The sequence below is a fragment of the Triticum aestivum genome, chromosome 4D (assembly GCF_018294505.1).
Source record: "Triticum aestivum cultivar Chinese Spring chromosome 4D, IWGSC CS RefSeq v2.1, whole genome shotgun sequence".
Lineage (NCBI taxonomy): Eukaryota > Viridiplantae > Streptophyta > Magnoliopsida > Poales > Poaceae > Triticum > Triticum aestivum.
Window position 1 is genome coordinate 63,231,291 of NC_057805.1, and position 22,753 is coordinate 63,254,043.

Here is a 22,753-nt window from a genome sequence, read left to right on the forward strand (position 1 = left end):
GCGAGGCCCCCGACTCGAAGCACCACCCGGCTTGGCCGCCCCCAACGCCGGTCACCGCCCTCGCCACCGGTTGCTGCCCTCGCCGTAGGTTGCCTCCTTCGCACGCGCGTCACTGCTCCTCCCAACCATCTCACTCGTTCGCAGCTTCCGTCGTGGTCGGATCCCCCGCCAAACTTGGCCATGGCTAACACGGAGCCTCCGTCGGCAGCGGTTGAAGCTCCCCGCCCCCGTGGTTGCAGCATCTGGTGCACCACCCCCTCCGTCCTCGCCGTCGAGCTCGCCGCAGGCGTCACCGTCTCTGCTGGCCTCCATCGACATGCATCGTACCTACAGAATTCCAGTGGTTGATTGAAGCAAAATCAAACAACGCTTCCAACAAAACCAAACTTAGGTTCCAGCAAAAACGACATGAAACATTTGAGAGCTCTGCAGCCGATGAAGCAAAAAATTACATCTGTTCCAGCAAAACAATACATCGGTTCCAGCAAAAACAAAAAATTTGGTTCTGTAAAAAAGAAAAAAACATCAGCAAAAACGGCCACCCCCTTCTTGCAGCTCCCCTGGTCACCGGTTGTAGCTCCGGCGTACATGGTTGCAACTCCCGGTGTTTGAACAACGTTGGATGCAGCCCTCCTCCCCACTGGATGCAGCTTCCTCCGGCGAGGTGTCAACCTTGCAGCACATCCACCAGCTGGTTCCAGCAAATCGGGACACCGCTTCCAGCAAAAATGAAAAAAGTTCATCAAATCAAATGAGGATGGTAGCAAAAAAGAAAAGGGTTGTAGCAAAAATAATGAGTGGATCCAGCAAATAAAAAATCTGGTTCCACCAACCCTCCGGCTCCAGCACAGACTCGCCGCTGCCGTGGCCGATTGCAGCTTGGTCATGGTGAACTAACGAAGCCCTGACTATGGTTACCATGGAGAGGGCGTTCGTCCAGTTGCCGGCGGACAAGGCGACGAGCGCGCCCCTGGCTGTCGGCGGCCATGGAGAGGGGTGAATCCGGCGCCGGTGATCCGCGCATGATTCAAAACGAGGAGCATCGAGTTGCCGGCAGCTATGGCGATGAGCGCGCCCGGGATGCGAGTGGATGGGGAGGAAGACGCGACTGGATAAGGAAGGAGATGAGCAACGAAGGGATAAGAAAAAGAAGCCACGCGTGTCGCGGGCGATGCACGGGCCCCAACAGCCTCGCATTTGTTTCCCGTGTGTGGCTAAACAGGCGCTTAGACCGCTAAAAACATCCAACGATCCACGCGTGACCGGCCGAAATTTCGGCCGGTCCGCCGGCTACAAACATTTCCCTTTTGCCAAACAGGAACAAAAGAACGCGATTCTCTAACAGCTTTGCAAAGTAAAAATCTGAGATCAAAATCCAATGTCAAGCCGTGATGACAACTTTGGAATGACCATGCTCGCACCATAACTTACAGACACCCCAAACATGACCGTCTCAACCCATTATTCAGTTTATTCCATATATGCTTGACCGTCGTCCAAAGTTCCGAACGTTCCTTGATTTCATTTTGTTCAGGCTATTCCCGTCTTGCACACACCATCATCACAACATCTTCTATACACAAAGTTCAGACATATATGCACCAGGAAATGACCGGTTGCCACACAAAAACTTCACTAACGAGGGCTTCCACGCAATGTAACTTTGCAAGACTTTAACCTTGTTGGTCGCTGTAGGCTAATATTTCAGTCAGCAACACCACATACCCAACCTTTTCAGAGGAAGGCCACTAAAACAGAACCACAAAGAGATACCCAAGTTACCCAACAAAGCATCGCACAAATGAGTACAACTAGTCTTTACATCTGAATTTAAATTAAGAAATCTCTCAAATTACTTGTACTCGGGAGCCTCAACTGAGAAGCAGGCGCCCATTGTTCAGCTATCTTTCAACAGGCTAAAGGTAATTGCTAATTTGTCTCACCTAAAGAACATGTGGTTTAAGTCCACATCAAAATGATTCAGCGGAACTATCAAAGCCTGGGTAATAGTTCTGATATCTTTTGACCTTTCTTTAGGTGAGGGCAACAGCTTAATGACAATAAATACATCAACAAGAGCTATGATCTATGAAGTACAACCCTGAATTGGCAGATCAACACGAAAATATAAGACTATGAATGTACAGCATGAAAAAATTTGTTTATAGAGCTGAACTCCGGTAACTCATACAACCTTCTTCACTCTAGAGATTTGAGAAGCCTGAACAAACCAGCTGCTTCTCTTATTCGAGAAAACGCAATGCAGAAGGCTTGTACCTCAATGAATAGATCTTCAACTGCACAAAACAAATACTTCACAGCATAACCATTTTGATCTTAATCAGCAAAGAAATAAGTACAGCATGGATGACCATACCCATTCTATGATTCAAATCACCAATCTCCCAATTAACATAACATTTTATGCAACTGGTGTGAAATTAGAAAATATGCAAGATTCAAGAAACCAGTTTCTTTAAAATGATGGCCAGGATTGTCTAGAACATTGCGTGAAGCCCAATTCAGAGCATCTACAACCGGACACCCACTTCCAACCTAAATGTCCGGGCAGACAGCCCAGACCAAAAATAGCTACCCAACCGGACACCCCAAACCCAGCCCATATGTCCGGCACCCCTCATATCCAGCCCACATGGCAGGCGGATATGGGTCGGCCCGGACACACCCGGGCATGTCCGCCACGTCGGACTGGCCCATCTTGACCCCACAAAATCCCGTCCCTATTCCCACCCCGGCCTTCCCGACAAAGAGGAGGATCTGAACATGTTCGGTGTCGTGTCTGACACATCCATCTCCGATGCCGAGCAGATCTGCCTTGACCCCTATTGCGTCTTCAAGCGCTACTTCCGCAACCACGGGGAGTTGTGGACAAGGACATGGACAAGGGCTGGGTCAAGGGCAGCGGCGGCCGTGGTAGAACTTCCTCTCTAGTCCTATAAATTAGTAGAACATGCTAAATTTTGGTAGTCCGATGGGCATGTATAATGAACTTCCTTATGTTATGTCCTAGTTTGATATGTCCTGTATGAACTATGTCCTATGTCCCTGTATGAACTATGAAAGTAGGTGTGTTGATCCACGTTGCATGCTTGTGTATGGATTTGAGGGTATGGATATGAGGTGGGCGGCTGTGGGCGCAGACAAATGAGGGGCGGACGGCTCTGTGGACATATAAGGGGGCAGATTTGCTCGTTCCGGTTGTACATGCTCTCAAGGACTAGATGATACCAGTTTGATAAACTTTCTTAGACATGATGAAAACATCAACCTTGAAAAGGCCCAAATTAGAAGGGAAAATGGAGGGAAGACACTGGCAGCAGCCTTTTGGAAAATAAGTTCCTGAACCCTGCTTCCATAATTGTACTGACATAGTTTACAACAGCTAAGCGAGTTTTTTGGGCATGCAATCACCACAGATTTAAGTTCCAGCATATAATGTGCAAACCCTGTTAAATTATTAAACTTCCCAGGGAAACACCACCGTTTTACATTGCTGGCAAGTGGTAACTGGTAAGTACAACAAAACACTCCCTATATAAGTTATATTTACAAAACAGACATCCTGCTGAACTAAGGCAATTAGTCGAGTTCATTGCAACGTGCAATAGTTTAATTAATCAAAATAGAGCTAATTTTCACATGTATTTATTTAAACCTACAATGGCATGCACACTATTTTACAAATCTGGGATTGAAGTTTACAGTGCTATATGCTTTATCAGCTTAGTATTTATCACAGCATATCATATACAAATTGCATAGCTAAAGATAGATCAAACAAAAGTAGCTTGCAAAGAACAAGCAAGATGCAAAGGCTTCTATACCAGAGAAGTTCATGGATCATGACATGTAGACGCATACAAACAGAACAGATCAACTCATTACTGTAAAAAAGGTTCAGAAGAGAAATCCGTCAATTGCACATTGACACACTCACCATTTATTATCTTGTTCCGAATGAGACTTTGTAGAAAAACACAAACTAGTCTCACAAGTCTGTTTTGCATGTACTTATCCTGCAAGCAATGTTATCAAATAATTTCTTGTCAGTGTTAATAAAGACAGTGACATGCATTGCAGAATATGAAATAATAGAACATTGCGAGAATGAAAATCTTGTGAATATGTAGTTAAGAATAAGCTTACAGCCCTAACATGTTATAATAAATGCATAGAAACGTTACACAGATATAATATAGAACACAAACAACTCTACGCAGGTAAACATAATGAAGAAATTACTGATGTCTGTCAACCATAAGAGAATTACCACCTAGGGATCAACCAACAAGCATTTACAAGCTGAGGAATAAAATGGCCAAACCACCATTGTCACTTTCGGGAACAATGATTGAAACTATATACATTTTTATCGTAAACTTGCATCAACCAACTATTGTTATCAATCGTATTTACTATAAAACCTTCCTGGAAGATAAATGACATACAAAAGTAAGAACAAACCTTGATATTTTGGCATGACCGAATACAATTTGAGATGTAGTCATGAATGAATCCTGGTGGTAGATCTACTGCTGTAGTAAGCCTGTTTACAACTTCCATTGAATGCAGGCTCATTTCCATGTGCACAAGAACATTGAAATAACTGTCAAGTATAAAGCATGTGTGTAAACTGTTATGATCAGATAAACACATAAATTGAAAAAATACAGAATTAACAAAATGAAACATTTTTGTACATACGAATCCATGTCAGGACAATTGATCAGCTTTGAAAGAACATCAACAGCAATGAGTGGATTATGTTCAACAAGGTCCTGAAACAAGGACATTAGTAACCCTTAACATGAAGCATGGAAAGGTTTCAACATGATGTCAAGAGTACATACGGGAAGCTTCTCTGGTGTCATTCCGCAATGATAAACTAGCTTCCAGTCCCTGGCTAAATCTAAAACAACTTGCTGCAACAAGATATGAATCCATTAGGCATGTAAAATGATCAAAGTGGCCAGTATATTTAGCAGAGTAGGGGCTGTGGTCACTATAAAACAACCATTGACACATGTAGTCATGCATGCCTAGGTAAGACACTTCATTCTATAAAAAAGGTAAACACTTATTTGGCTAATGCAACCTATGCATGTAAATGTAGATGCTAGTCGGCTATAACCATTTTTGCATTTCGTGTTTCCAAAGATACGACACATTCATTTCGTGGTTATAACACTGACTTTCCTGTTTAGCAGTTTTCATTTATTCCTTTTCGCAATGAAGTCGCTTTTTTCCTTCCATTTTCCTTATTTTAGGAGAACAAAACTGGAGGAACGAACTGAAATAAGCCATTTTCATTATTGACTGCAAAATTGGGATGTCATTACAGTAGCTATTGTGTTTGGATCTTCCGATGCAAGATTGAGTAAACAACGTTCTACGTGGTTGTAAACCTAAAGTTAAGCAATTCATATTTAACATTATTTTCCCAATATAACGAAGCATTTGATGATCGAAGTGAACCTGGTACTTCAAATATATATAACCTATCCAACTTAAGAAAGCAGTCAAATATTTCCAACTTAAAATATGCATGATCCTTCCAACTTAAGAAAGCATTTGACATAACAGACATACAAAAGTAGATAATCTTTGTGACTTGAATGCTGGCCATAGACCAATAGTTGGCTAGCGCCTCGACATGAAAAAAAACGAGGCCTAGCCCTTGGAGGTATATTTTTGTAGAAGAAAATCTCTAAGCACCAGCGCACTCAGGGCTCGAACGCTGGTGGGCTAGCATGCTCCTTGCATGCTTAGCCAACAGGGTGACACCCTGTTCTCGGCCCCTTGGCATGACAAAGCATTCAAAGTATACACAAGGGTACGGACAGCCATCTTGTGCACTTCTTCTGGATACATCTGAAATTGATGGTAGTTGATCTGAGGGTCCACTATACTAAAGAGACATGGCGCCATTGAGGTCACCAAGCCACTCATTAACTTCCATGGTTAGCTCTTATGTGCAGTCCTTAATCCCATCCCTTTTAGGGCTTGTTCGGTTAATCCTCTCCCCAAGAGGATTGGAGGGGATTGGCAAGGATTAGTTTGTATTTTGACTTATAAGAGGTTTAAATCCCCCTCAAACCCCTTCAATCCACTCGGTTTGGCACACAACCGAACAAGGCCTTAGAGTTCAGGGTAGTGCAAGGTCGAACTACCGAGGTATAAACCGGGATAAAGTTTGGTGCATTGAGATCAAGGGTAAACTCTACAAGTTGCCCATGCAGCACGAGTGGAGAGACATTCAAACTTATGGACACATTTAGGGGGGGTGGGCTTCCCAACATAAGGGGCAGTTGCACTACAGTAGCAACGCTATATAGGCACTGAAACTGGCAAGCATGAGTTTGCGTTCTATAGGTTTTAAGAATTAGAGACAGATTAGGAAATAAGATGCATTTGGTCTTTAGTTGAAACCCTTCTATATAAAGGGATGGCATCATCAATGAATGTTAGGCAAGAAATACCAAAGAAGCCCCTCCCTCGCATTTGCCTTGGAGCCCTGTCGGGACTGGAAACAGTTCCCAATGTGTATAGGAGGGCAAGCAATGTTTCTAGCAATCTCATGGAAAACCTATTATCTTGTTCATCCTCGAATTGCTTCACACATCAGCCATAAGCCCATCAATTTGGTGTCAGAGCTAATTGTTGCCCCTCCCGTCAGGCCAAGCAATGAGGGTTCCGAGTTTTCAGGAACAACCGCCAAGCTTGATCATGTCACCGTGCACTCGCCAACATGAATGGACACATTGACAGTCATGATGCTAGCCTGGCATACACAGAATCATGGCACCCACGTGGCTCTTCAAACAGTTGACTTGTGAAGTTGGTGGAGTATCACCTCAAATTGTTCGGCATAAACCACTGTTGTGCGATTAGGGTCTCTTAGCTGGAGCTTGATGGTGAGGGAGATCAACATGAACCCAAGACTAAAGACATCACTGTCTCGTTGCATGCATTCATCATGAGTTGAGCTTGCTGATCATGTTCTTCACCTCCAATCCACTCACCATAAGCCATAACAGACCTCAACCAAGGATGGTCCTTTTTCAGCTAATTGGTCATGTCAGTCAACTAATGGAGAGAAAGATATCAATTTTGGTAAACTTTTAATTCCGTGTGCGTTGGTACACTTGTAATTGTTGACAACATACAAGTCTCCTTAGTAGGGGAGTCCTACCATTATGCTAATATAATCGAGTATTAAAACTTGGTATCAAATTACTAAAAATTTCTGGTGACAACAATTCTGATTTTTCAAAATCGTTGCTAGCCACAACCCTATGGTTCTCCCGCCTTTTTACCACCTCTCCACTTGCGCCTGCTGTAGGTCTTGCCGAAGAGCTTATCCGTAACAGGTGGGACTACACATTTCTGGTATGACATATATTCTAAATATTAGCATTAGACAAGAAAAATAAAGCTTTAAGGAGTAGGATATTCCGTATATTGAACATGAAGGATAAGCAACGAGGATGTAATAGCAGGACCCTACAAGATGATGATAACATTTGCAACACAACCACGTTGAAGTGGCCACAGACCAACACTAACACAGATGCATAATCATTATAAGCGCTATTAATTTAGAGTGTGATTGCCTTCAACTTCTCTAATAAAGCCGAGCATGTTCTAACAAATATCAGTACTAGTGATATCACTATAAGAAAACATTGCTGATTGTTGCTACTATTGTACAACTTGCTGCTTGAAATATCGGGTGTGAACATGTAGCATTTTAGTGTAACTTCTGCACATAATTGCATCGCTCTCATGAAAGGTTGAATGGTCAGAGTGGGGTCCTTTTTTATAATTATTATATTCCATTCTTTTCTAAATCTCTTCAAACTTCTTGCATAGCTGTTCTGTTTTAGACCCCTTCTTTCATTTGTGTCAGTTATGACTTGGTTAACCTCTAGTAATTATTTCAAATAAAACAGACCCTGAACTATCAATAAATTTACATATGTAGAAAATACAACTGAAATGCACAGAAATCATAAGAAAATATATACTTTGTCCATTGAGGTTTAGAGTTGTGACAGCATAACCCCTTGAGCGTCAGTGGTTTATGTTGCTGTGGCTCTAAATCTCATGGGATCAAGAACAACTTTCCAAATCATAAAACTGAATAATACAAAATTAATATTTAGACTTGCTGAAATTTACTGTATCTGTTTTGCCTATTGTATATCAGCCACCCTTTACTCAAAACAATTTCAAAACGTTCATCTTGTAAAATTGCAAACTCAGACATACAAACTAAGGCTCAGCAATCATCTACGCATACCTTGTATTTTTTTACGGAAAAGATATCACTATTGTTGCCAGTTATCTTGTCTCACCGACTACTTTCTCAGCTCACTACATGAATCAGCTCAATAGCCATCTCAGAACCACAATTGCAGGGTGTATTCCTGCTTCACACTAGATCAAAATGGCGCTTGCCTACCATGCCTTAGGCAAATTTGTCCATTCTTGTTAGGGACAGCATAACAGTAGGCAGTGGCTTCACTTAAGAAAGAAGAGGCAGGAGGGAGAAGGGAGTATGTATAGAGCATAGGTCACTTGATATTTGTGGGCCTTATCCACTTTTAGGCATTGGCTCTGCTCACAAGGTGCCTCTCCAACCAGATGGCTGCACATGCTAAAATGCGGGAATCTACGGATCATTTGCATAAAAAATACAAAATTACAATGTCCAACCCAAGCGGGTTCTGTTAGCACTAATCTTGATATTTTGTGCCTACATATTTAGTTTGTCTTCGTTATGCATGTAGCATAGGTTAGGGAGTTGCTAGTCCAGCGAATCTTCAGCGGAGGCATGCGGAAGGCGAGATGCCAAGCCGCCGTGCGATGCAGCGAGCACGGCGAGATGCCGATGGCGGCGTGAAGTGGTACAGCTGTGTGATGCGGCAAGCGCATGAGAGGTTGGAGCCTGACCGGCTAGACGAGGTAGTTAGAGCTGAGAGAATCAGTGAGTTAGTTTGTTAGCCTGCTTAGCCGGGTCGTGTGGCTGTTGAGAAGAAGCTACACGAGTGGTGTATGTGGGTGTGCCTGTAGTGCATGTAGTTAGTGGTTAGATAGTGTGTGCGTGCATGGGTTAGTGGCTGGTGTGGCCGCTGGGCTGTGTGCGTGCGTGTACTAGTTAAGAACTTGTACTCATGGTTGTTTTGAGCCAAGTGAAATAGATAAGAAAAAGGGCTGGCTGTGTGAGGCAGCCGGTCACCAAAACCACTTGTCTCTTTTCTTTGTGTGTGTTGTGAGAGGCAACCGTGAAGAGGGGTAGCCGGTGGTTCCAGCGAAAGGTTCCGCGCCAATAATTGGTATCAGAGCCATGTCGATCCAAGGCGGCGGCGGTGGCGGCGCGACGGACTCCATGCAAAATGGAGGCCAGCCGCACCAATAATTGGCATCAGAGCCATGTCGATCCAAGGCAGCGGCGGTGGCGGCGCGACGGACTCCATGCGAAATGGAGGCCGGCGGCACAAGGAGGCTGGCGGTAGCGCGATACCGCTGGCAGCCGGTTGCAGTGCGATGCCGTTAGGTGGGGATGGCGGTGTGAAGCTGCCAAAAGAAGACGACGGTGTGATGCCGTTGAGAGGTGACGATGGTGGTGCGACACCATCATCTCATAGAGAGGTGTGATGCCGACGGCGGTGGTGTGATGCCATCATCATCATGGAGACTGGAGAATTGGTGTGAAGCCAACAAATGCTGTAGTGCGATATTGCAGCAAGACAAAGTGATGATCGGCGCTGTGAAGGTGTCGTCCACATCAAGAGGTGAGCGCTGCATGCGGCAAGACAGTATGGTGACCGGCGCTGCGAGAACGTTGTCCATGGCAAGTGGCTGCAGTGCTGCGATGGCGTCATAAAGTGACAACGGGTGATCCGCATCAAAGATTGTGATATCAAGATTAGGGGGGGGGGGGGGGGGTGTGAATGTTAGCACTAATCTTGACATTTTGTGTCTGCATATTTAGTTTCTTCGTTATGCATGTACCACAGTTTAGGGAGTAGCTAGTCAGGCGAATCTTCAGCGGAGGCGTGCGGAGAAGGGTAGATGCCAAGATGCCGTGCGATACGGCAAGGACGGTGAGATGCCGATGGTGGCGTGAGGCTCCAATGCTGCGTGAGGCGGCACAGCCGTGTGATGCGGCAAGCACGTGAGAGGTTAGAGCCTGACCGGCTGGACAAGGTAGTTCGGGCTGAGAGAATCAGTGAGTTAGTTTGTTAGCCCGCTTAGCCGGGTCGTGTGGCTGCTGAGAAGAAGCTACACAAGTGATGTACGTGGGCGTGCATGTAGTTAAGAGGTTAGGTAGTGTGTGCGTGCATGGGTTAGTGGCTGGTGTGGCCGCTGGGCTGTGTGTGTGCGTGTACTACTTAAGATTGTACTCATGTTTGTTTTGAGCCAAGTGAAACAGAGAAGAAAAGGGTTAGCTGTGTGAGGCAGCCAGCCACCAAAACCACTTGTGTCTCTTTTCTTTGTGTGTGTTGTGAGAGGCAACCGTAAAGAGGGGCAGCCGGTGGTTCTGGCGGAAGGTTCCTGCGCCAACAGGTTCGGGTTCAATTGGTGGAGACATCGTGTGCAAGACTTGATTGCCACATGACAATGTCATTAACAAAAGTAACGAAATTTGGCTCTATTGAACCAAAACAGAATAGCTCAGGGATCATTTCGACTACAATATTTAGCAAAATAGAAGGATGTTAAGTGTTTCAAACACAGCCCAGCATTAGGAGTGCAAGAACCCAAGGAGCAGGGAAGGGTAATCCACAGTAGCACCCCAAGTCCATTGCGACTTTTTCCTGATTTCCCCATATTGCTGGGACCAGAGTTACAGAGTGATATTGTTGTGAAATGTGATACCAGTGTCACGAATTAATATGGTTCCTGATTTAGACTATGCTTGGATCCTGCTAGTGGATAACGGCAGCTGCAAGTACAAGTGAAAGCGTGGAAGGAGGAGATTCTGTTGCAACCTCCTCTCTGCAAATTCATGATCCCACTGAACCTCTTTGGGATCATTATTGGAAAGAACCGGTAGTGTTACTAGAAGAAATGCAAATATCACAGCAAGGAAATGACAGGGAACTACTCAAGAGCAAGTCATCTCTAATATATACTTTAGTCCTTCAATACAAAAACATGCTCGCATATTTTGGAACTGTCGTCCAGCAGTACAAGCATACCCATAGTATACCACATGTATGTGTAACCTAGGCCATCCCTAAAAAACATATGATTGAAAATAGAGGTAGAAGAAAACCTCTTGTTGGGCAGGTGCAAGTGGTCCTTTACAGGCTCTTCCGACCAAATCACGGATTGAAGCTCCTCGGCTAGTGTCAGCACACATGCTACCATCCCATAGTAGCTCATGGTTGTTGTCCAGGTTCAACCACTGCAACTGTAATTTCATCGAGAATTACATCTATGTTTAGAAATAGAGGTAATATGAATAAACAATTTACATCTCTTAACCAACAATCTTACCTCCCCTTCAAGTATTTCAAGTCTGGGGGGAGAGGGCCTAATCCATGGAGGAGACAATCCTCTCAGTGGTGTTTGTTGAAGTAAATTTGTCACCACATTATCTCTATTTAGTTTGGTCGGTGATAATCTAGACATAATGAGGGGAAAACTTAATTCATAATCAGACAAATAGAAGGGGAAATGAACTATACGCTATGAATGCCCTTCAACAATCATTGCACGCAGAGAGTAGTTGAGTCTACATACCCTGATGAATCACCGCAGCTTTGGGAAACATCTGGGTCAGGAATAGCACTTCTAACCGTAGCAGCTGCGCAACTAGTGTATGTCTGCAGCTGAACATCATTGCAGGAGTATTGGCTTTCAAGCTGGTCTCTTGGCAGCAACACCTATAAAGGAGAATTCTCTTCTGAACAAAAAAATTCTACATGTATACTGGGTGTATTTTTCCTATCAACTGTGTTCACTCAGTTTCAGGATAATTATATGACAGTACAATCATCTACCTGAGATGCATAAGAAGGCTCCTTCAAGTAATCTTCTGCAGACTGTTTCAAGATCTGAACATAGGATAACAAAATTCATCATAAGTTGGTAATGGTGGACCCACAATTTGGATCCCAACAAGGTAAAAAAAACTACAATCCGAACAAAATGACTATCAGTCCATGAGAGCACAAAATGATTCTGTCTACACTGCATTGCCAGTTTACCACTTCTGAGTTCTGATAGTCACCAAATTACCGTTCAGCAAGTATCTGGCATCTCCAGTCTTAGAAACTTGCACTTGTGACACTGGCAGCACATTTACCAAAGGCCAGACAAAAGCACAGCAGTCTATTAAATATAGTTTCTCGCATTCAAACACATATTAAATCCATTTAGCAAACAACTAGGCTATTGACTTTTTTTTAGCTGAACTAGGCTATTAACTTGGCACCTCCTAATTGGGATATCAATATTTTTTATCTCATACTAGCTACCTCCAAATACTTTTATACACATTTTGTGAATTTGTACATGTGTACACTGATGTCAACATATTATACATTGGGAAAAGTACATGCATATTGTCAAGTTCCTCTGCACTATTCCAATATTTCTTTCCTATATCTCAGCAATCATGCACTCCCTCCATTCCTAATTATATGACATTCTGGTAATTTAATTTGAACTACCAAAACGTCATATATTTAGGAACGGAGGGAGTAATTAAACCAGAAAACATACATCATGAGAATACCTCCTTGTTGTTGTCCCCATTAGCTGAAGTTAGCAAAAGCTGGAGAAAAACACGTTCTGGTCTCTCAGAAATTTCATCACAGGCAACCTGTAAAAGCAAAATTAGATGGTCAGAATCGGAACTCTAGGAAGGATCAATGCTATTCTGACATAACTGGATTGTAGAGTTGACTAAAAGAGTATAGGACTATACTAGACTTCAAATTAGAGAAATAGTGAGTACTGGGTAGCTCTAACTGTTATGCTATAATATCATGATTCATGATGACTTCTTTTCTGAACTAAGATTTCCGGGAGAGGCAGGGAAGGGAACCTCGTCCCAGGGTCAAGATTGAAGAAGTATTCTTCTATTTTCTTGCTTGATTAACTCCCCCACAGAAGGTCCTCTTTATAAAGAGGCCTAAGATTCCAATCTAAGTAACAATTCATACATCTTATCACCTATTGGCTTAAGGCCCAAGCTAGATGGTACTTTGCTAATTTAAATGATAAACTACCTAAACAAGGAACGGGAATCTTCTATCCCATAACTGGGAGCTGATATCTTTGCCATATGCCATGTACTTCCGTACATAAAACCTCCTTCAGACTTCAAATAGGAGAAATAGTGGGTATCTCTAAAAGTAATAATCTACCATGATTGATGATGAATTTGTGGTGCAGATGGTAACTAATCAACATACTAAACAGCAATTTTCATGTTCCAACTCTACTGATACTAAGAGAATGACAAGCACATAAGCAAGGCGAAACAATAGTTCAGAATAAAAGGCACAGATCATAGCCTAGTTGGGCCCCAATTCAATTAAATCTTAAGATGCTTCTTTTAGGGTTCCAATGAACTCCAGCATGGTACTTGCTCTTGGTGAATTTTTGCAGCATGTTCTGGAGTTTAATCTTTAATTCATTAGTATAATGATTAAATGACTATTCAATGTTGCAGTGCCATGACTAATGATGAATGCAACATCAGTGTATCAGCAGTTCAACTACTAGCACAAACCCATTAAAACAGTTCGAAAGAAATCTGCGCTAGGTCGATTGTGAAGTGGAACGAAGTGGAGCTATTCATGATAATTTCACAATAATTAAAACAGTGCACATGGAAATCACTTCCCGTCAACTTTGTCTCAATAAAAAAAGAAAAGGATAAACAACACCAATTCGAACTTCATGCACACGTTAATGCAGATGTATGGCTTTATTCCTCAACGAAAAGCACAATGTATAGACAGAAAGTTTACAACTTACATTTATTAAGAATGGAACAAACGGATTTGTCAGCTGTGAGGAATACCCTTGATGAAGAATTGCGAGTGCAATTAAACGCTCAGCTGGTTGAAACATCACCTTGTCCTGGAAAAGGAACAAAGTGGCATAAATAAAATCCTGATTTTCAATTTCCCTATACTAATAGAACAAATTCCAGAAAGAGGAGAACAGCAAATGAAATATTGTTAGTATGATTAACAGAAGGTCATTGAGTGCAAAATTTTATGAAATGCTTGCAGGAATAGAGACCTAGATATGAAATGCACTTGCTCTGTAAACCTCTCACATCTGCATACATACCATTTTCCAAACACAATTGCAACAATGCAAAAGTTGGGACAAAATTCAATATTTTCATGTAAACAAGTCGCTGTCATTTAGGTGCTGTTAGAGTTATAATATAGGTCATGTACCCCTTTGTATTTATCCCGTTGTATAAGGGGTTTCCTGCATATGTTCCACACCTGTACATGTATATATATCGGCCTATGGCCTCATGGGAATACAAGTTGCTTATTCCTAACATGGTATTAGAGCTCTAGGGTTTCTTTTCGCACGCCGCAACTCGTGCTCGATCCCGTCGTGACGGCCGCCGCTCCCGCCTGCTCGTGGTCTCCCGCACGCCGTCTCCACCGCCACCTCCTCCTCCCCGCGCGTCAAGAGAGCCGCGCGGTTCAGGTGCTGCGCCCAGCCTCCTTCCCCGGAGCAGCAGGAGACCCCCGCGCCGCTGCCCTCTCCGCCGGACTTGCCTTCGTCCCTGTGGGGCGTCTCCACAAGCGCCTGGACAGCGGGAGTCGCGGGGCTGAGGCTCTTGGAGACCGGCTACCCCCGCTCGAAGCCCGTCAGCCGCCGTCGAAGCTCCCTCCCGCTCCCGCAGCTGCTGACGCCGCCGAAGCTCCCTCCCGCTCCCGCAGCTGTTGACGCCGCCGAAGCTCCCTCCCGCTCGACGTCAGCCGCCGCCGAATTGATTTCTCTGCCCAGATCTGATCTCTGATAAAAAAAAATGTCTACTGCATCGGGCTATCTCGCTGTCCGGTGATCTTCGATGGTACTAACTACACCGAGTTCGCTGGCTTCATGCACATTCACATGCGTGGCATTCGTCTCTGGGGTGTTCTTTCTGGCGAGGTCTGCTGTCCGCCACGTCCGGTTCCTCCAGTGGCCCCTACTCCGCCGACTCCACTGGTTCTTCCTACGGATGCTAATCAGGCCGCCAAGGATGCGGCTAAGATTGCTGATGAGGCTGCTGATCGTGCCTATGATGAGAGGGCTTTGGCTTATGAGGAGGCTCTTCAGACGTATCATGGTGCTTTGTCTGTTTACACCCAGTGGCTTGATGATGATGCTCGTGCTGCAGCTGTTCTCACTGCTAGTGTTCTGCCTCAGTTTGCTTCTGAGTTTCTGGGTCTTCCTACTGTCTTCCAGATGTGGACCTGTCTTCGTCAGCGCTATGAGCCCTCTGGTGATGCCTTATACCTTTCTGTGGTTCGTCAGGAGCATGCTCTTCAGCAGGGTGACTCTACTGTTGATGACTTTTATGCACAGAGTTCTGCTATCTGGCGCCAGCTTGATTCTCTCCGCAGTGCTGGTTGTCGTACTTGCCCCTGCTGCCAGGCTGTCCAGGCCGATTTGGAGTTTCATCGCGTCTACGAGTTCCTGTCTCGGCTCCGTAAGGAGTTTGAGCCCCGGCGTGCTCAGTTGCTTGCTCGTGGCCGTATTTCTCTCATGGAGGCGCTTTCAGAGATTCGTGCTGAGGAGACTCGCCTACGTGGTGCTGGTTTGCTGGCGGTTCCCTCTGTGCTCGCTACTCGGGTTTCTTCCACTCCACCTGCTGCACCGCCCCATTCTCGCTCGAGTGCTCCGCCGCTCTTGCCCACTCCTTCTGGAGGCTCAGGTCGCCCCCGTTCACATTGTGACTACTGCAACAATGATGGTCATATTGAGTCCCAGTGCTACACTAGGCGGAAACACCTGCGCAAGGCGCGATCCTCCTCCTCAGGGACTTCGTCATCTCCCTCGCCAGCTTCAGCCATTGCTTTGACTGAGCAGGATATTCTGAGACTTAAGCGTCTGCTCGCGGCTTCAGGTTCTTCCTCGACGGGTACTGCTGGTTCTGTGACTGACGCTTCCCGCACTGAGCACCCACCCTCTACACAGTCAGGTACATTCCCATGGGTTTTGGACTCTGGAGCTTCTTTTCATATGTCTTCTCATTCTTCCGCTTTGTCCTCTCTTCGCTCGCTGGATTCTCCTGTTCATGTCTTCACTGCTGATGGTACTCCACTTTCTGTTGCTAGTAGAGGCCATCTTTCCACTCCTTATTCTGTTCCTGATGTTGCTCATGTTCCTCGACTTACCATGAATCTGTTTTCTGCCGGTCAACTTACTGATTCTGGTTGTCGTGTCATCCTTGATGTTGACTCTTGTTCTGTCCAGGATCGTCGCACGCACACTCTGGTTGGGGCTGGCCCTCGCCGCCGTGATTCTCAAGGTCTTTGGGAGTTGGACTGGCTTCATGTTCCTTCCGCTGCCACCACCATCGCCAGTCCCTCCGCTGCTGTCGCCTCTGTTACTGGTTCCTTCAAGCAGTGGCATCATCGACTTGGTCATCTGTGTGGTTCTCGGTTATCGTCTTTAGTTCGTCGAGGTCTTCTAGGGTCTGTCTCAGGAGATGTCTCTTTAGAGTGTCAGGGTTGTCGTCTTGGCAAGCAGATTCAGTTACCATATTCCCATAGTGAGTCAGTGTCTAAGCGTCCTTTTGATTTAGTCCATTCTGATGTATGGGGTCCGGCTCCTTTCGCGAGAACCCTTCCTTCCAGCCAGAATCCGTCTTTCTTGTCCTTTGCATTCGAGGAATGGGATCTGCCTTGTGGAAACAAAAGCTATTTGTTCTTCGAAAGGTGGTCATAAATACTATATTATTTTCATCGATGATTTTTCTCGTTACACATGGCTTTATTTCATGACTTCACGTAGTGAGGTGTTGTCTATTTATAAGCGTTTTGCTGCCATGGTTCATACTCAGCTCTCTTCACCCATTCGTGTTTTTCGTGCTGACTCCGCTGGTGAGTATATCTCTAAGATGTTGCGTGGTGTCCTTGCTGAGCAGGGTACTCTTGCCCAGTTCTCTTGTCCTGGTGCTCATGCTCAGAATGGCGTGTCTGAGCGCAAGCATCGTCACCTTCTTGAGACGGCTCGTGCTATGATGATCGCCGCCTCTCTTCCGCCTCATTTTTGGGCCGAGGCTATCTCCACTTCCGTCTATCTCATCAACCTTCAGCCATCTGCTGCTTTGCAGGGTGGTGTTCCTTTTGAGCGTCTGTTTGATCGTTCTCCCGATTATTCGATGCTTCGCTTGTTTGGTTGTGTTTGCTATGTTCTTCTTGCCCCTCGCGAACGCACCAAACTGACCGCTCAGTCTGTTGAGTGTGTCTTCTTAGGCTACAGTGATGAGCATAAGGGCTATCGTTGTTGGGATCCTGTCGGTCGTCGGATGCGTATCTCTCGAGACGTGACTTTTGATGAGTCTCGTCCTTTTTACCCACGCCCATCTTCCTCGTTTTTTTCAGTGGAGGATATCTCTTTCCTCACTTTTCCTGACTCCCCTATCACTCCCGTCGCGCCTGTGCCTATTCGTTCCACTCCCTCTGCTTCTCCACCCCTCGTCGATTCGCCGCCACCATCTTCCCCGGTCTCCTCACCTAGCATGTCACCGGATTCTACACCTTCATCTCCGGTGACTTCTTCGTCGCCACCCCCTGATTCTACCTTGGCGATTCCTCCTTCTCTTGTTCCATCTCTTCCTCAGCATTACACTCGTCGTTCACGACCTGTGGATGCTTCCTTGGATGAGTCGTCCTCTTCCTCTCAGCCTACTTATGGCTTGCGTTCTCGTCCTCGTCCGCCTATTGATCGCTTTGGATTTCCCACCGCTGGTGCTGCTGTTCTTGAGCCGACTTCTTACCGTCAGGCTGTTGTTCATCCTGAATGGCAGTTTGCGATGGCAGAGGAGATTGCTGCTCTTGAACGCACTGGTACCTGGGATCTTGTTTCTCTTCCTCCCGGAGTCCGTCCCATCACTTGTAAGTGGGTCTACAAGGTTAAGACTCGCTCCGATGGTTCTCTTGAGCGTCACAAAGCTCGTCTCGTGGCTCGTGGTTTTCAGCAGGAGCATGGTCGTGATTATGACGAGACTTTTGCTCCTATGGCCCATATGACCACTATTCGTACACTTCTTGCTGTTGCCTCTGCACGCCACTGGTCTATATCTCAGCTTGATGTTAAGAATGCCTTTCTTAATGGTGAGCTGCGTGAGGAGGTGTACATGCAGCCACCCCCTGGGTATTCTGTTCCTGATGGCATGGTGTGTCGTCTTCGTCGCTCTCTCTATGGCCTTAAGCAAGCCCCTCGCGCCTGGTTTGAGCGTTTTGCTTCTGTGGTCACTACTGCTGGTTTTTCAGCAAGTGCTCATGATCCCGCATTGTTTATTCACCTTTCTCCTCGTGGCCGGACTCTTCTTCTCTATGTTGATGATATGGTCATCACTGGGGATGACCCCGAGTATATTGCCTTTGTAAAGGCCCGTCTTAGTGAGCAGTTTCTTATGTCTGATCTTGGACCTCTTCGCTACTTTCTTGGGATTGAAGTCTCTTCTACCTCTGATGGCTTTTTTATATCCCAGGAAAAGTATATCCAGGATCTTCTTGCTCGTGCTGCTCTTTCTGACGAGCGCACTGTTGAGACTCCTATGGAGCTCAATGTTCACCTCCGTGCTACTGATGGTGATCCTCTCCCTGACCCGACGCGTTATCGCCATCTCGTTGGCAGTCTTGTCTATCTAGTTGTCACTCGTCCGGACATCTCTTATCCGGTTCATATTCTGAGTCAGTTTGTCTCTGCTCCCACATCGGTTCATTATAGTCATCTCCTTCGTGTTCTCCGATATCTTCGGGGCACGATCTCTCACCGTCTCTTCTTTCCTAGCTCCAGTTCTTTACAGCTTCAGGCCTATGCGGATGCTACGTGGGCTAGTGATCCTTCTGATCGCCGTTCACTTTCTGCTTACTGTGTTTTTCTTGGCGGTTCTCTCATTGCCTGGAAGACGAAGAAACAGATTGCAGTTTCCCGTTCGAGTGCTGAGGCTGAGTTGCGAGCTATGGCTCTTTTGACGGCAGAGGTGACTTGGTTACGCTGGTTACTTCAGGATTTTGGTGTTTCTGTCACTACACCGACTATGCTCTTATCTGACAGTACCGGTGCTATTAGCATTGCGCGCGATCCTGTGAAGCATGAGCTCACCAAGCATATTGGTGTTGATGCTTTCTATGTGCGCGCCGCTGTGCAGGATCAGGTTATTGCTCTTCAGTATGTGCCTTCCGAGTTACAGTTGGCGGATTTCCTGACGAAGGCCCAGACTAGAGCGCAACATGGCTTTTATCTCTCCAAACTCAGTGTTGTTCCTCCACCATGAGTTTATGGGGGGGTGTTAGAGTTATAATATAGGTCATGTACCCCTTTGTATTTATCCCGTTGTATAAGGGGTTTCCTGCATATGTTCCACACCTGTACATGTATATATATCGGCCTATGGCCTCATGGGAATACAAGTTGCTTATTCCTAACAGGTGCCACAAAGGTCCTAGAAACCTTTCAAGAACACGATTTGCTAAGTTTATACTCCGTATAAGTGAATTCAAGCAGCCAAGCACTACATTTCAGTATCAACTTATACAAAGGGACTGCTAGATCCTAGTCAAGTATATAACACATCAAATCAAAGGTATAATTCCAAGCAAAAATGATGGAAAAAAGGGAAGCAAATCCACATACTTATCAGCCATTTGGTAATTCCAACTTAGGCAAGACGACCTAAACCCTACTAATTCTACCAAAGACAATAATACAAAAAGCAATGATTCAGATATGTATCTTAATTACTTAGCTAATAAGACGAATGCACTTCTGTTATCAGGACAGATAATTAGTAAATAGTACAAGTTTAATCCTTCATTCAGTACCATCCATAAGAAAGCTGACCTAAAATCCTAATAATCACAATCAGCCTTGTCAGCAGGGCTGTTATTATTAGAAATTCAGAAGAAAACCTAGTGAGAGATGAAAACCAACTATCAATCATTCTGACAAACAAATTCAGTCAAAATTCAAGCACCACCACTGAAAGTGCAAAACAAAAGGCATCAGTAGCAGACGAGAAGAAGAAAAAGATGATAATTTGAGTCCTTTCGACACTGAAAACAACATAATATTTTCTCCTGAACCAACCATCAAAGATGTGAACTGTGATCCTGAAATAATCCAACACCCAGAACCAAGAAACAACAAGCAAATGAAAAGGAAAACTAATTGCTATGAGCTGAAAATGGTAACAACGTGCCTCTTTTAACCATACTAATATATTATTCACTGATAATTGCCAGTGGAACCTTGCTAAGTTCATAAAAACCCTATACCATAATGATTTCACAGGTTTTTAAAAAAACTTGGAAATAAGTGTTAGCACGTCTTTTCATTAACAGGAGAAGCAAATTGGCAAATGAGTTACGCAGTAAAGTGACAAAAGCCAAATAACACAGCACACACACTACACAGGAAACACGAACAACTTACGTTACTCCTCATGGTGGTTCGCGTGACAAACACTAAAAACACTTCACCAGGCCACCAATATACTAACATCTCACTCAAAATCTAAAACCAGAAGTACCAAATAGGCATTCAGTCAAGCAGTTTGATGTGTCAAATGGAAAAAGATGTAGCCAACGTAAACTCTAATAATCAATCCTAGTTCCACTATCTTGTCTGCTATCTTCCCTACTTGCTCATGATGTTGTCAGATGATTTCAGTAAAAGGGGAAGAAGAATTCAGATCTACGAGTTCAGGAATGTCTACATCTCGATTCTTCTCTTGAACTCTTTCATTTTCCATCTTTTTTCTCCAGAGCTCCCCGAGAACCCCAATTGAGGGCTTTTTGGTTCAGTGCCAGCATACGGTATTCTATGACATCTTCCTAACCATATCGACCTTCAATCTCAAGGGCCGGTGAGTCCAGACCACTATGAAGCCTTCATATTCGCTGTTCGTCCAAAGGCTGTGTTGCAACACCACTTACCGAAGGTTTAAGTCAAAAGCGAAGGGTGCATGGTAGCTCGCACTTCGGAGCTATGCCTCCCATCGAGTAAGAACAGAATGGCTCAATCCTTCGCACATCTTCAGTGACCACAGGATGCCTACATGGTTGAAGCAACAAAAGGAGCATGTATACAGTTCCTAAGCTTCGTGGTTCAGCCTCGTGTCCACAGTTGCAGAGTTGTGTTTTGTTTTTCTCCTTTGTGTTGACAGTGTCGCAAGAACTGGTGTATCCACTGCACTCTGCCCTAATACAATCAGGGATTTAATTTTCAAAAGGGAACTGGAATACAGAATCTTAATCTTCACCCCGATCCTTCAATCCATTAAAACCCAGACAGAGCAGCCAGAGCTACAGAATTTCGCAGACTGACATGAATTTCCAAAAACAACTACCACATAGTCGCCTTAGAAGCATAACTGAACTTTGAAATAACCAATCAAAATAGACAAGCAGGTTTACTCACACAAAAGCCGTACCCGTCGCTGCAGAGTTTACCCCCCCCCCCCCCCCCCCCAATCCCAGTTCCAAACCTCCATCAACAAGAATACCGACCTGCCCCAAAAAAAACCCTAGAAACCTATGCGCCTGACACTCCACAGCCCGGGGACAACCGGCCAAGCAAAACGGCGATTAAACTACGTATACGGAGGGAGTATGCAGATGAAGGGGATGGGCGGGTTCAGGGCGAGGGCTGCAACGGCTTGCCTCGAGGAGAAACTTGATGGCGGAACCGAAGCGGAGGCGGCGCTCGGGCGGGACGCGGGCGAGGAAATCCGCCACGACGTCCTCGAGAGGGCGCGAGACGCCGGAGATCAGCTTGAGGAGGTCTGCGCACTCATCCCGCCGCATCTGACACATGGGCATGAATGGGGAAGGCGTTAGGGCAGGCGCGGTGGCGGGCGCCGCCGCCGGCGAGGGGCCGGCGTCCTTCCTGGTGGACATGGTCGAGCGGTCGGGTGGGAGCGGGGAGGGCTTAGGAAAGGGGTGAATGGGTTTAATGGTGGCGAACTGGCGATGGACGCTGGCTTTCACGAATAATTTGGACGCGTTTGTACCTTTTGATTGATATATGTGAACTTCTCATGGTTTAAGTCAATTTTGGCACATACTGTATTTGCTAAACCTGTGGAGCTTAGTAAAAAAAATTGAGGATTCATGTGGAGCTTAGTAGAGTTGGGTCAATTTATGTAAGACTAGCATGGGAATGGGCCGGCCCGGTCTGGCCCGGACTGGTACCCGATGGCCACTCTGCTTTGTTGAGGGATATGGCCAATGGTCTAATGATAGGCCTCGTTCCTTACTAGATAGTATGGTCCGACCCATTTTAATGCTAGATTTATAAAAAAATTACTAGTAACACAACAACATATTTTGCAGTGGGGTTCTCGCCCTCGTTCCCCTCGTCTTCTCTCGAACCGTCCACAGAACGCGAGGAGCGAATCAGGGGAGTCCTCATTCCCCAGTCCTTCCGCCAGTGACCTCGTCACTCCTCCTCGCCTCTGATGAACGCCACGGCCTCAGGAGGTGGGGGGAGCCCCGTGGAAGCACGTGCGTGTAGG

At 45.4% G+C, this 22,753-nt stretch overlaps 1 protein-coding gene across 2 annotated transcripts; it reads right to left on the reverse strand.

Moving 5' to 3' along the window:
• Positions 1–1,802: 1,802 nt before the first annotated feature.
• On the reverse strand, positions 1,803–22,221 carry LOC123096222 (CCR4-NOT transcription complex subunit 11). 2 transcript variants are annotated; one of them, XM_044517891.1, is made up of 12 exons: positions 21,900–22,221; positions 14,023–14,127; positions 12,773–12,859; positions 12,036–12,089; positions 11,776–11,864; positions 11,530–11,656; positions 11,306–11,443; positions 4,872–4,943; positions 4,726–4,799; positions 4,486–4,627; positions 3,959–4,037; positions 1,803–2,297 (listed from the first exon to the last, which is right to left on the reverse strand). In XM_044517891.1, exons 1-12 carry the CDS (start codon positions 22,134–22,136, stop codon positions 2,200–2,202), a joined length of 1,302 nt encoding a protein of 433 aa, XP_044373826.1. In that variant the 5' UTR covers positions 22,137–22,221; the 3' UTR covers positions 1,803–2,199. The 2 variants fall into 2 exon arrangements, with proteins under 2 accessions (XP_044373826.1, XP_044373825.1); XM_044517890.1 differs by having other exon boundaries at positions 11,776–11,918; positions 21,900–22,219.
• Positions 22,222–22,753: the final 532 nt, after the last annotated feature.